We start from the raw sequence: 12,018 nt of genomic DNA, 5'->3' as shown, positions 1-12,018 counted from the left end.
ACTCTTCAGTATCCATTCAATTTCTTATCATTTTCAGGCAGTTGTAGAGCTGCATGTTAAAATAAACCTGCCCTTTTTGCTACAAGTCAGCCTAAAAAAGGTTTTAAGACCACAATAAGAATTTACATAAAGATAATCTGATTTCTAAACTGACACTTATTCTTTTTTCCTCAGCGTTAGCCTACAGACAGATGGGATTAGAAATTTTTCTTCTCATATTTTGTTTTTTAAATATGCTTCTTTCATTTTTCAATGGGGGAAAAGGATGGAGACGGTTCCTTCTGCAGGATATTATGGTATGCATGGACCTGTAGATTAGAAAAGTTTGTCATCTTCTGGGCACTTCCATACAAGTCTCTGTAGATCAGTCTTAAGTTTATTAGGCTGGATGGAGCTTGGATAGATTATTGATCTGGAGTTGTTCATCTTCCTCACAGTTAACAAGTGTAGTATATATGCTCTGAACGCTGAGATGAAATATAAATACACTGTTAAATCACTGGAGTAACATATTCACTTTTGTGAACCTCACTATTCCTCAGTGTTTGCTAATTTATGCAGTGTTTTATATAATTAGTTTCTGTTTTCAGTCCTCTCTTTACTTAACCATTTGTTGCACTGTAATTTCCCCCACTGTGTTTTTTGCATTTGATAATGAGCAGATTAGTGAAGCAGAATAGAGGTGTGAAAGGCAGTGGATACAATAAGAGAGAATGTGTCAGTGAGGGTGGGACAGACAGGGTGAGAGCAGAAGGAGATTGAGGAGAGTGAGTGGTGGAGAGAGTACTAGAAGAATTAGCACTGTTTTCTATTGTGCTACTGTAGACAACCTGAATTGGTTGAATTCTAAAGTGAAGGGAGGAGAAGGGAGATGGATAGTGTCCTCTTCCTTTTTTCCTCCTGTCAACTCTGTGCTATCTCACCTCAAAGTTAGTCCTTTAGTAGCAAGGACAGGCAGAAAATGGCACGTTTCCAGCTGTTGTTTCAGGCGACAAGGTTTGGTCCATGGCAGCACTTTACACAAAAACCTTTCATGAAGCTGGACATACTTGAAAGGCAGTAGGCAATGACAGCAGTTAAAATGTTTGACTTTTTGTTCCTCTTTATAACAATGCTTTGATGTGAAAGCTCCTGCTGTGCTCCGTCTGTTTGGGGATGGGCGTAACAGATTGTTCCACACAGCAGCCCTTTCTCCCCACAGCATTACGCTCTGCAGCTTTTGCCAGACTTGGATCTTTCCTCAGCATAATTCATCTGCTGCGTTGCTGTGAATGAATGACTTTGTTCTTTTGGTACAAAAAAAAAAATAATAATCTGTTTTGGTTCCCTAACAAAGCAGAATTACTGACTAGATGGATTCTAGCAATTGGGGAATTTTTTTCTTAGCGGATGTGGCGTTCCTCAGTTCTGCTATGCTTGCCCTTTCTGCATTCAAACAAAATGCTTCCTACCCTCCTTTCAGCAATTTGAGACTGGAAAAATAACGTTTGTGCTTAAGTTGGAAACACAGTGGTGTGAGCTGTTTCTTACTTGTGTTTTCAGTTTTACACAGCAGCCATTTATCAATTCATTTTCTGCAGACTTAAACATTAATACCTTTTTATACACTATGAAATAGTTTCTACATATAAATGTTGTCATATTCCCTCTTCCCTCCCAGTCTTCTCTCTCCTTTAGTTTTTTTGTCATATTAACTAGTGTACTGTGACTTCCACCCTTGTTCCCCGAAGATACAAATCTGTTTGACAAAACACACACTGCAAGGTACTTCGAATTTCCTCTCCCCTCACCTCCCTCTCCCCTCTGTTCAGCATTTTCTGTTGCGCCAGTGCTTGACGCTGTTGCTGCAGTGATGCTGGCAAGTTCATTTTATAGGTTAATATTGACATGAGTCATCTGTACTTTACCTCTCCTCTCCTGCCTGTTGGCCTTGCCAAATGAGAGGAGGAAAGAGGTGACCATTCCTCTTTTGACACCGAAGCACTCAGTTTAATAGTATGTCGTGACATTGACTATCTATTATGATTGTTCATGATGCTACAGACTGAAAGTCACTTGTGTTTAACGAAATACTCAGTAATTTAATTGAATTCCTCTCTTTTGTACTTGGCAAGGATGGGCCTATTATGATTCTTAAGTCATTAATAACATAATTCATTTAAAAGGTATTGAATAAAATAGAATTTGTTAGTCAGCTTTGAGAGCTTTGATATTTATGAATTCTAGTAGATAGGATGACATCTGTTCAGTGGCCAAACATTAGATCATACTAAATAGCATAAAATATTGCTTCCATTCCAAATATTAAGCTACATTTAAGAGTTCAACTCTTCTTTTAAAAAATACTTTTGTAATATATAACATGGAAAGAGATTGGAAGGCTTTATAGCAAAAATATCCTGTCACAAAAGAAATAAATGATTATATCTGCTATGTTATTCCTCTTAACTGATAAATTTTCTGTGGAAGTTGAATGCAGAGCGTGAATGGGATCGGTGCTTCGGGTCATCTCTACTTTATGATGTTGGTTGCACAGTTTAAAGTAGTTTCTTCTGGTGATGCTCATAACTAATCTTTGCGAGTAGTTTGGGGTTTGACGTAGCACTTCCATAAAAGCTATACGCCTTGAAATATATTAAAGATAAGGTTGAACCATGCTTTCTTGCATTGATTTCTTTTGAGATGCCCAATAGGATACAGTTCGCTGTCACAAAAAACTTCGCGCCGTGGACGTTTTTCTTCCCCCTGTTGACCAAGTTATCAGACCTTATCAGGGTCTTAACTCTATAGAATTTTGTAACTTCAATAACAGCTTTGTTTGGTCATTTATAATCCTAGTTGAATTGTATATGAAAGCAAAGCATAAGGAAGAAGACTTCTGCAATCTTGAGTCAGTGTTCTGGATGATTGAGAAGCAAACAGATTTATCGAGGAACCACTGTGCTTTTGCTGTGCCTTTGACCTGCTACCTGTCTTTTCTTAGCTAGTGTATCAGCTTAAAATAATGACTGTTTTCCCCTTTCAAAAGGCTGCTGTAGTTAAATTGGAGAAACTACACATCCGTAATAGCTCCCATCAAGGCAGTTGTGGTTGAGTTCATAATTGAAGGTAGTAGTCTAATGATGTAAGCCTGGTGGATCTTATGGCACATATATTAGTGGATGCTCTGGTCTGAAACTGCCAGTATTCCACTAGGGTTGAGTTTCTTCATCTTTATCAAACAAACCTTTTAAAGTAATTTTAAGTGATTGGAAATGAGGGGACAAACCTACTAGTTAAGATATATAGATCTCTTTACGGAATGTATAACATATGAAAGGAAATGGGCAAACTGTATAGTATGTTTATGCAGGAGAATTGAGATCTAATTTACCACTAACGCAATTGTATCTTTGTAAACAACATCCATTTCGCAACACTAATGAGTATTCTCTGGGGAATCAATAATCTAGAGACTTTGAGAGAACTTGGTTTGCGCTGAGAGATGCATTGCTCCTCTGAGAAGTGGGTCTGGGTTTTCTGAGTTTAGACACAGATCCCACAAAACAGATTCTGTTGTGCCTGCCCTGGGGCAATGTTCAGGTTAATCCTGGCTGGAATACTCTGAGCAGAATATAATTTTCTCAAATAACTTTAAATCAACGCTTGTGTGTGGTTAATGATGAAATACTCTGTAAAAAGACAACTTTAAAAGGACGCTGTTCTTAATAAGTCTGGTGTAATTACTTTGCTGTAGTTATTAAAACAGTACTCAATGTGAGTATTTTTTCTTAGCTAATATAGTAATTTCCTCCATAACTTAGTTCCTCCAGAAAAAAATTACATTGTTCAATTTTTTATTTATACCAATCTGAAAAGTCCTTATTTAATCTAATCATTTGGATTAAACGTAAGGATGTCAAATAGTACAGTGTCCTTAAATAATTTGGAGGTGACACCAGCTCATAGCTGTGACAGTAAATGAGAAATTGATGCCAAGGGAATTCAAAACCTCTAAATCACTCCTGTATAAACAGAGAAAAGGAAGGTAGTTTGAATACAGAAAGGTGGAATTTATGTTATTAGGTGGAAGAGACACACAGAGGCACCAGAAAATCAGTGCTGAAATTGCTGTAGCTGACTTGTGTAAGGTTGTGCTACCTTTTCCTGTCAGGAAGTGTGGGATCTGGACAATGCTGTTTCCTCTTGTGGTGTCAGGATATAAGGATTTCCCATTTTACATTGGCTAAGAATTTCTCGTCTTACATTAAATAACTGATGTTTAAGTATTTAAGGCTGTCTAGGGCAGTGATCTCCAAACTTTTTTTGATCGCAGTTGCCTCTCGGCAAAGAATTTTCAAGTGTGCATCCCAAATATATACAAATTTACTTATAATTTCCAAATATGTGCTACTATACAAATATATTACATTCTAAACCGTGCACAAAAATAAATTTTAAAAAGATGAGATAAAGATAAAATCAACATGATTTAAAAAATATTTTTATTTCATGAATGGTGCAAAAATATTTTCTTCCTGCATCCTAGTGGATTGTCTTGCACAGCCCTGGGGTGCTTTGCAGACCAGGATGGGTCTGGTGCGTTACGTTCACAAAATACAGGCTTTTTGATAGGAATGAAACATCATGTAACTCATTTACCTTGACAAGGAGAGCGTAAATGATAGCAATGAAACGCTGGTTGCAGTGCTGTTCTTCATTAAAAGGCCTTGACCAGTAACTGACTGGAGCTGTCTTCTGTATTTTGCATCGATGTAGCAATCGGGTTTACAAGGCAGATAAGCTTTTCTGTATGGGTGGAGTCTCACCCAGTACACAGTCATTTGGAACAGCTTTCCAGGATACAGGGGATCACTGCAATTCTAGTTATTCCTATGTGGTCGGCTGAATTGCTTTCATGAATTTAGAGACTGAAGGAGATTGTTCTCTGTCCTGTGCAGTCGTGTAATAAGCACACATCCCTATATACACATTCCAGCTATTATGTGATGGGATTCTCTCTGTGTATGCTTTAAGGCATACAGATTTCCTAGACATTAGCTACCCTGGTATTGATAGGTGGTCTTTAAAACACCTGTGACAAGGGTTACTTTGAGCACAACTGAGTAAAAATGTCAAATCATATTGTGACAGAACCCTTATTGAAACAAACTGATCAACTGTGTTTAGCATTGCAGATCAAAGCGTGCAAAAATACTGAACTGCAAATATGACACTGTTTTTGAAAAAGTTTTGTTTTTCTCTTCTGTTTGTGGAACTCTACCTTTTTGTTTTTCCCCAGGGGAAAACAATTACAGGAGAAAGATGGAAGAGATCCTTCCTGTGTGCTCCCCGGTGTGTAATCTGAAATGATGAGCTTATTGTGCCATTCAACACTGTTAGTTTTTCTTTTAGGGTTCCATGTATCAGAATGAAATTTTTGTAGCTCCCTTTGAGATTTGTTGCAATTGAGAATGTTTGGCCTTTTAATGAAAACACCCCTCAGTCACATGAGGAGGAATACAGATTTGACATCAACATACGTAAGCGTGGTATTCCTTCTCCCCACCCCCACCCCCCGCCTGTATAGATCATAAAAGTTTAGGCTTGAAATGCAACAAGATACAAACCCAAGATGCTTGGTTTATTCTTCTTCCCAAGTGTTTTGTCATACTGTACATTAGACTAGAGCTTTGTTTAGTGATTAGCTCTATTCAGGATTTTCATTTCTGCCTTAACTTTCCATCCTTCCCCCTGCTTACTGGGTGAAATTCCTGTGTCCGCACTGCTTCCTTGTAAATCCTTCTTCTGCTTTCATTTGTAGGAGGGAAATGAGGTTTTGGTAAAATCTCTTGCACTTGTTTAAGAGCTGTGTTATCTTTGGTGAGATCACACTAAAATGCATGAGTCAATACAAGTGCCATCAGCTGGAGTGATAAAGAAAAAGGTACTTTTTAGTGCCTGTGGTAGTTAAGAGAAAGCACACAGTTAATTGTGGAGACTGTAAGTATAGAATCCACGCTTTTGCAAACAGTGCACATAAGCTGCCATGGATTTACAAATGGGAAGTGTTCTTTGAAGTATAATCCCTACTGTAGATTTTTGCACGTTGTTAGTGTGAACAGCTTTGAGTCTTATATTAGGCTCACATTTCAACGTTGAGCCCTGATTATATTCTTTGAAAAGAAGTATTTGAAGGAAGCACAGCCTGGGGATGGGAAGATCCAGGCTGGAGATGGAAATGCTGATATGAAATTATTTAGCTGGGAGGTTAAACCATGTGACTGTGATGGCTCCTTCATGAAAATTCCTGGAGCTGGTTCTTCAAGTAACTTTTGGATCAAGTTGGCTCCTTAGAAATTAAATTCTAGAAGTAAATACTGTATTTTAATTACCTCTTAATCAGAAACAGTGTATTTTGAAACTGTTTACTTAAGCTGGCTCAGCTTTTCCCCAAGAAACTGTTATGTATGCCAAGGTCATTTTTGTGTAGCTGTAATGTTAAATCATGCTGGTGTCATGTCATTGGAAATGCACCGTTAGAAGTACCATGCAGATTTGCTGCTGGACTCTGCACTTGAAGGACTAAAGAGCAGGTTCGTTAGAGCTTTTGGCTCTAGCTTTCTAAGGCAGAAATGTTGGTTGAAAATCAGACAGTTGTGAGTTTGCAGTCAATGAGACTGCAAAAACTAGAAGATTGATTGTGCTTTTTAAATGCTTTTTTCTACCCTAAAAGTTTAGGAAATCTTTAGGAAGATTTAGATTAGACGTTAGGAAGAAATTCTTCATGATGGATGTGATGAGGCACTGGAACAGGTTGTCCAGGGAAGTTGTAAATGCCCCATCCCTGAAGGTGTTCAAGGCCAGGTTGGGTGGGGCTTTGAGCAGCCTGGTCTAGTTGGAGGTGTCCCTGCCCATTGCAGGGAAATGGAACTGGATGGGCTTTAAGGTCCCTTCCAACCCAAACCGTTCCAAGTTACTATAATGCAAAACAAACACACATTTTTATATTTATTGAAACAGTATAACTTTTGCCTTGTAACTTTACTGTTACTTTACTGTGCATTTCTTGACAGTTTTTGAGTAATTTTTTTTACTTTCCACAGTATCGGTTATAATAATAATAATAATAATCTAATAATGATATGTTTCTTATTTGTAGGATTTATCTTCAGAACAATTTAAATAAGCATCTGAATATTTGCCAGGGAAGAGTTTTCACTTAGCCACAACGACTTTAACAACGTACTGTGTTTATGACACTGCTCAGCGATCTGCTTTCCTATGTTTTTAACTCTCTAACCTTGATTCCCTGAATACTTGCGTGTATCTCTGTAGAGGTCATTTATCTTATTAACATTGCCACTACCATGGCTTGGAAGCCAAAGATAAATTTGCAGCTGTTTGGTGCTCAGCCCTGCAAGCTTACTTAGCTCCAATCCGGCTAAATTGGAGTTTGCTGCGTGGCAGCGGGAACATCTTGTACAAAGCGGAACAGCTTACGTATGCAGTTGCTAGCAATATTTCACTTGCTACAGCTGAAAGGGGGCTTGCAGTGCTTTGCATTTGATTTACAGAGCACTTCATTTGGATGAGTTCTCTAATTGGAATTAATGGGTTTTGGCCTGGAGTTCTTCTGTCAGGAAATGTGGTTTCCACTTAGGATTTTGGGTGTAAAAGCATTGAAAATCATAATTCCTGTTGTGTTGTAGCGAAAAAAAAGTAATGCTTTTTGAGGAGGAGAAGAATGATGAGAGCTCTTGTGCTATAAAAGATCCCATGCATGTAGTTACTGGATGCATAAAGCTACTAGGTCAAAATAATTTTGAACACCACAGTATTCTTCTATTCCTGCTATATGGAGTATCCCTCTACAGCAAGGGGTGGCTGTCCTGAGACTCAGTGCTCTTCCCATTCTGTTGTGCTACCCTGTGGTTTTTACCCAACTGTATAGAGCTAAAACAGACATACAGATCTCTCATCTCCATTATTGTAGTTGTAGGTGGCGGTTCAGAAATAGATACCTGCTGTAAATGAGGTCTTTCAGAAGCAGATCAGCATTACTCTGGCTTTGATCCCAGAGAAAGAAGAGGTAGGTTTCTCTTTTAACAAGAGAAAAGGCAAGCCAATGCTGAACACTTAAGATTTTAACAAAGCTTTGTTTGAAATTCCCTACTTGACAGAGTGACTGTGTTTTGGTGAGTAATTGTAATGGATGAGACCAAGTTCGTCTGCCTCTTGTCATTGCCTTTTAGGTTGACCTGACTAATGTCAGGTATGGTTTTACCAGTTCCGAACTTCTCCTGCCTGATCTGCTGGTTATGCCGAATCTTGTGTCACCTTTGTGATGTGAAGAACCCTCTTCTGAGAGTCTGTGACATAAGCAAGATTTCTATTTGATGAAAAGAGGCAAAAACCAAGTAAAGGCATGATTTGACTAAGAGATCAGTTAAGCACTTTAAAGCATTTGTACCAAGTGAGACTTCCAGATAAAAGGTTGGAGATCATTTAGGCAAGACGTGCGCCCCTCCCAGCTCTTCCTTTTAGGAACCCCTTATTAGTTGTGCAAGCGCAAGCCCTTGATAGAAATTGCATGTTTGCCCATTTTAAATTAGACCGTACAAGTCTGAAGTTTTCTTTCTTCAAGTCCTGATTCCTTATTCAAAGAATAAAAAAGTTTCCATAAAACATTATTAAACTCTTTACAATTGGCTTTTGTGACTTAATATAGATTTTTTGGATGAAATGGTTCTCTTCAGCATCTGTACTTCATAAGAACTTTTATATACCAAAAAAATCTAGTTCATTTCACTACTAAAAGCTCAATCCATCTGACAGCGGTCTGGTTTTAAAGGCGAGTTGTCATTCCAGTATATGGAAACAAATGAATAATGTTGTGTCATTCATACTTAGCCTCTTTGTTGGGGGGGATCTTATGTCCTTGGGGCTTTTGCTGTATCAGACGTCTTTTAGTCAACTTCCTACTCAAAGGATATTATTTCTGAAGTCGCTGCTATTCTTGCTTCCAGATAAATTCCATTAAGTATTGCCAATAACAATGCCATGTCACTTTGTTGGAAGTGAAATTAAGTAATGCGTGTTCAAATTGCTGGAAGATAGATGATGCAGTAAAAGTATTTCAGCTAACCTTGAAAGAATGCATTCACTTAATGGCTGAAAATAGGTGCTGCTTTTTGATGCTTAGAACCCTGTAGTAGCCCAGTGGATGAAGCTGTTTCTGCTAGGAGTGGGTTCTTTTCTTTAGAAGCACTTCTGGTGCAGTGCAGCTCTTGAAAGCAGTATGGTTGCATTAATGCTCTGCAACTCACTGAGCTGAAAGTAGGGTAAGATGTGGACCTTGGAGTACTCAACATATACTTTCACCCCTCAGTCATGTATTTTAATCAAACCTAGTCTGTTGCAACTCAAACTAGTAGCTCTCCTAGATGTTCATAATGAAATCATGTTGTTTGATATTACAAAATCAGTGTCAGTGAGATAGGCATTCACTCAGTGTCTTCATTGGAATCTTAGCAAGTGAACGAACTCGTTGGTCCTAAAGACAACAGAGGGGCTGTCTAGAGGGTTCTTTCCACAGCAAAGTATTTAAATGCAAGGCTGTTTGAAATATGCACATAATAGTTAAAAAATCAAATCACAATTAGTAAGCAGCCTAATTACTATGCACTATATCCCTGAAATCTAATGAATTGCTTTTATTTCTTGTTTTTCAGATTGTTTGAAGGACGGTCACCAAGGAAGCCTGAGAAACTTAAGACCCTTTTCTGTTATTTTCGGAGAGTCACAGAAAAAAGTATATCCTTTATTCTTTTCTTGAACTACAAAGTAGATAAATGAAAATCTTAGGCCATTAAACTTAGGAATGGCTATGCAGCATTGTGTTGGAAGTGTGTAACAAAAGCCAGTTTGCTGAATACACTGATATTCATACTAGTGGCACTTCTTCTCATGTAGATGATGCATGCAGTTAATCTTTTTGCACAGACCTTATTCTGTTTCCTTGTTTCTAAGAAGCACATGTGGGGGGATATGTAAAATATAAAAAGATATTTTTTCACCTCTCTTTATAAATATACATATAAAGTGTGTGTGTATAAATGTATATATGTACATATACAGATATATAATGTTTGTAATATATGCAGCTACTTGCTGCACCGCATCAGAGTGAGAATTTAGAGGGAACTTGGCACAATTGAAGTCACAGGCTTAAAGATCCTATATCAAGTTTCAGGTTTCCTGCAATATGCTTGTTTAGTCCTTTGACTGTAATGTTTGTAGTTCAGAGGGAATTTCCCCTAGTTGTGTTGATATTTCAGGTTTTCCTCTTCTATTATCTCAAAGCAAAGCTGTTGGGAAATTTGCCCAGTTTGGGTAAAACAAGTGATAGCAAGAACTGAAATCCCCAAATCCTTTAGAAGTCAGCGTGATGTTTTTCTTAGTGTGCATAGTCAGATATTCTGTTGTTGCCATGAAATTGAACACCTGCATCAGCTTTAAAAATTAGATTTGTTGTGAGAACTGAGAGAGCTTTTTTGTTGTATTTGAGGGGACAAAGGGAGGCTGCTGCAGCAGCATACATCACATCTGCAGCAATATCCTTATTAGAGTATTTTTTTGAAGAACTTTGTGTCAGTATTTCAGTCTTGGCTTCGTATTTTCTCAGAAGGGTTTGTTTAAAAAGGAAGACGGCTTTAACCTATTCAATATGGAAATCCCTTTGCTTGGTTCAGTCTTCAGTTCATTTTAAGTCACCACAAATTAAAGGCAGCTACTTCCTGTGTCAAACTTTCAGCAGTGTGAATAGACCTAAATCTCTGAGGTAAAAAGTAAATTGTGATCAATGTGGGACTGGGACCATGTACCAACTTCTTTAGGCTTGAGTAATAACATCTTCATGCAAACCAAATCCTAAATCTAAGCAGCTGTCCCTGACCCCCCTCTGCATATGGAACCTGTTGGGAACTTGCTTTATGAAGCGACTGTTTTAGATTTCCTAACATCATAACTTTAAATGAGATTCATGACTGCTCTTTTCTTGAATTAAAAATACCTATCATACCTTTAAAAGACCCATTCCTTGGTTTTGTTTCAAATAATCAATAAGACTAAAGTAATTTAGGTCTATAAATTACTGTAATAATTTTCCAACTCTCTTTATTGTAAATGGTAATTGGTTTCCTTGTCAAGGAACACAGTGGACACTCTTGTCAACTGACAACTTTGTGCTCAGAGGGTGAATGCTCTAATATTTAATATATCGCCAGTCCCTTGTGGAAAAGCACTTGATTTCTGAAATCTGTGCACTTTTTTAAGAGCAAGTAAGCCTTTTTTTTTTTCACTAAACTCCTATAATTTTGAAGAACAGCATAGGATTTTTTAAGGCTTTTGGAAGGATACGTTTATGCTTTTCATACTGTTGTGAATGTTTTTTGCCAGCAATAGACCTACTGGAGCAAAGGAATGAGTCTCAAAAGAAATGAGTCTCAACCTAATAAAAGGTTGATATTTTCTTTCTGTTGCAAAGCTCAACTTTTTTGAGTAAAATAAGGAGAAAAGGTAACGCATCCTTCCTGCAACAAGCAATGGCTCCCCTTTTTCTCTTAAGGGCAGGAGTCTTATAGGAAGAATTTCTTCACCGTGAGAGTGGTGAGACACTGGAACAGGTTGCCAAAGGAAATTGTGGCTGCCCCATCCCTGGAGGTGTTCAAGGCCAGGCTGGATGGGGCCTTGGGCAGTCTGATTTAGTGGGATGTCCCTCCATATGGCAGAGGGGTTGGAACTAGATGATCATTAAGGTCCCTTCCAACACAAACTATTCTATGATTCTTTTCTCAGCTGAAATACAGTGAATTTCACTGGCATCTCAGCAGGGCTGAAAAATGGCCTGATGTGGAATCCACTAACATTGCATCTTTTTTGGCTTAGTAGGACTTCCTTGGAAATACGAGCTGCTGCTTCATCTACCCATGGGCTGAGTACTCAGAATTGTCTGTTGACATTGAGCAGTATTTACCT

General features: G+C 38.1%; 1 protein-coding gene across 2 annotated transcripts in view; it reads left to right on the top strand.

Moving 5' to 3' along the window:
• Window positions 1-12,018, top strand: part of PARG (poly(ADP-ribose) glycohydrolase) — a 69,726-nt gene that overhangs the window by 31,535 nt on the left and 26,173 nt on the right. For both annotated transcript variants that reach the window (XM_054071871.1, XM_054071870.1), the window contains exon 10: window positions 9,714-9,793. In XM_054071871.1, coding sequence (XP_053927846.1) covers window positions 9,714-9,793 — 80 coding nt within the window. The remainder of the gene's footprint in view (window positions 1-9,713; window positions 9,794-12,018) is intronic.

Source organism: Cuculus canorus, chromosome 7 (genome assembly GCF_017976375.1).
Source record: "Cuculus canorus isolate bCucCan1 chromosome 7, bCucCan1.pri, whole genome shotgun sequence".
Taxonomy (NCBI): Eukaryota; Metazoa; Chordata; class Aves; order Cuculiformes; family Cuculidae; genus Cuculus; species Cuculus canorus.
Note: the sequence above shows the minus strand (reverse complement) of the source record. Positions and strands in the feature narration are given on the sequence as shown.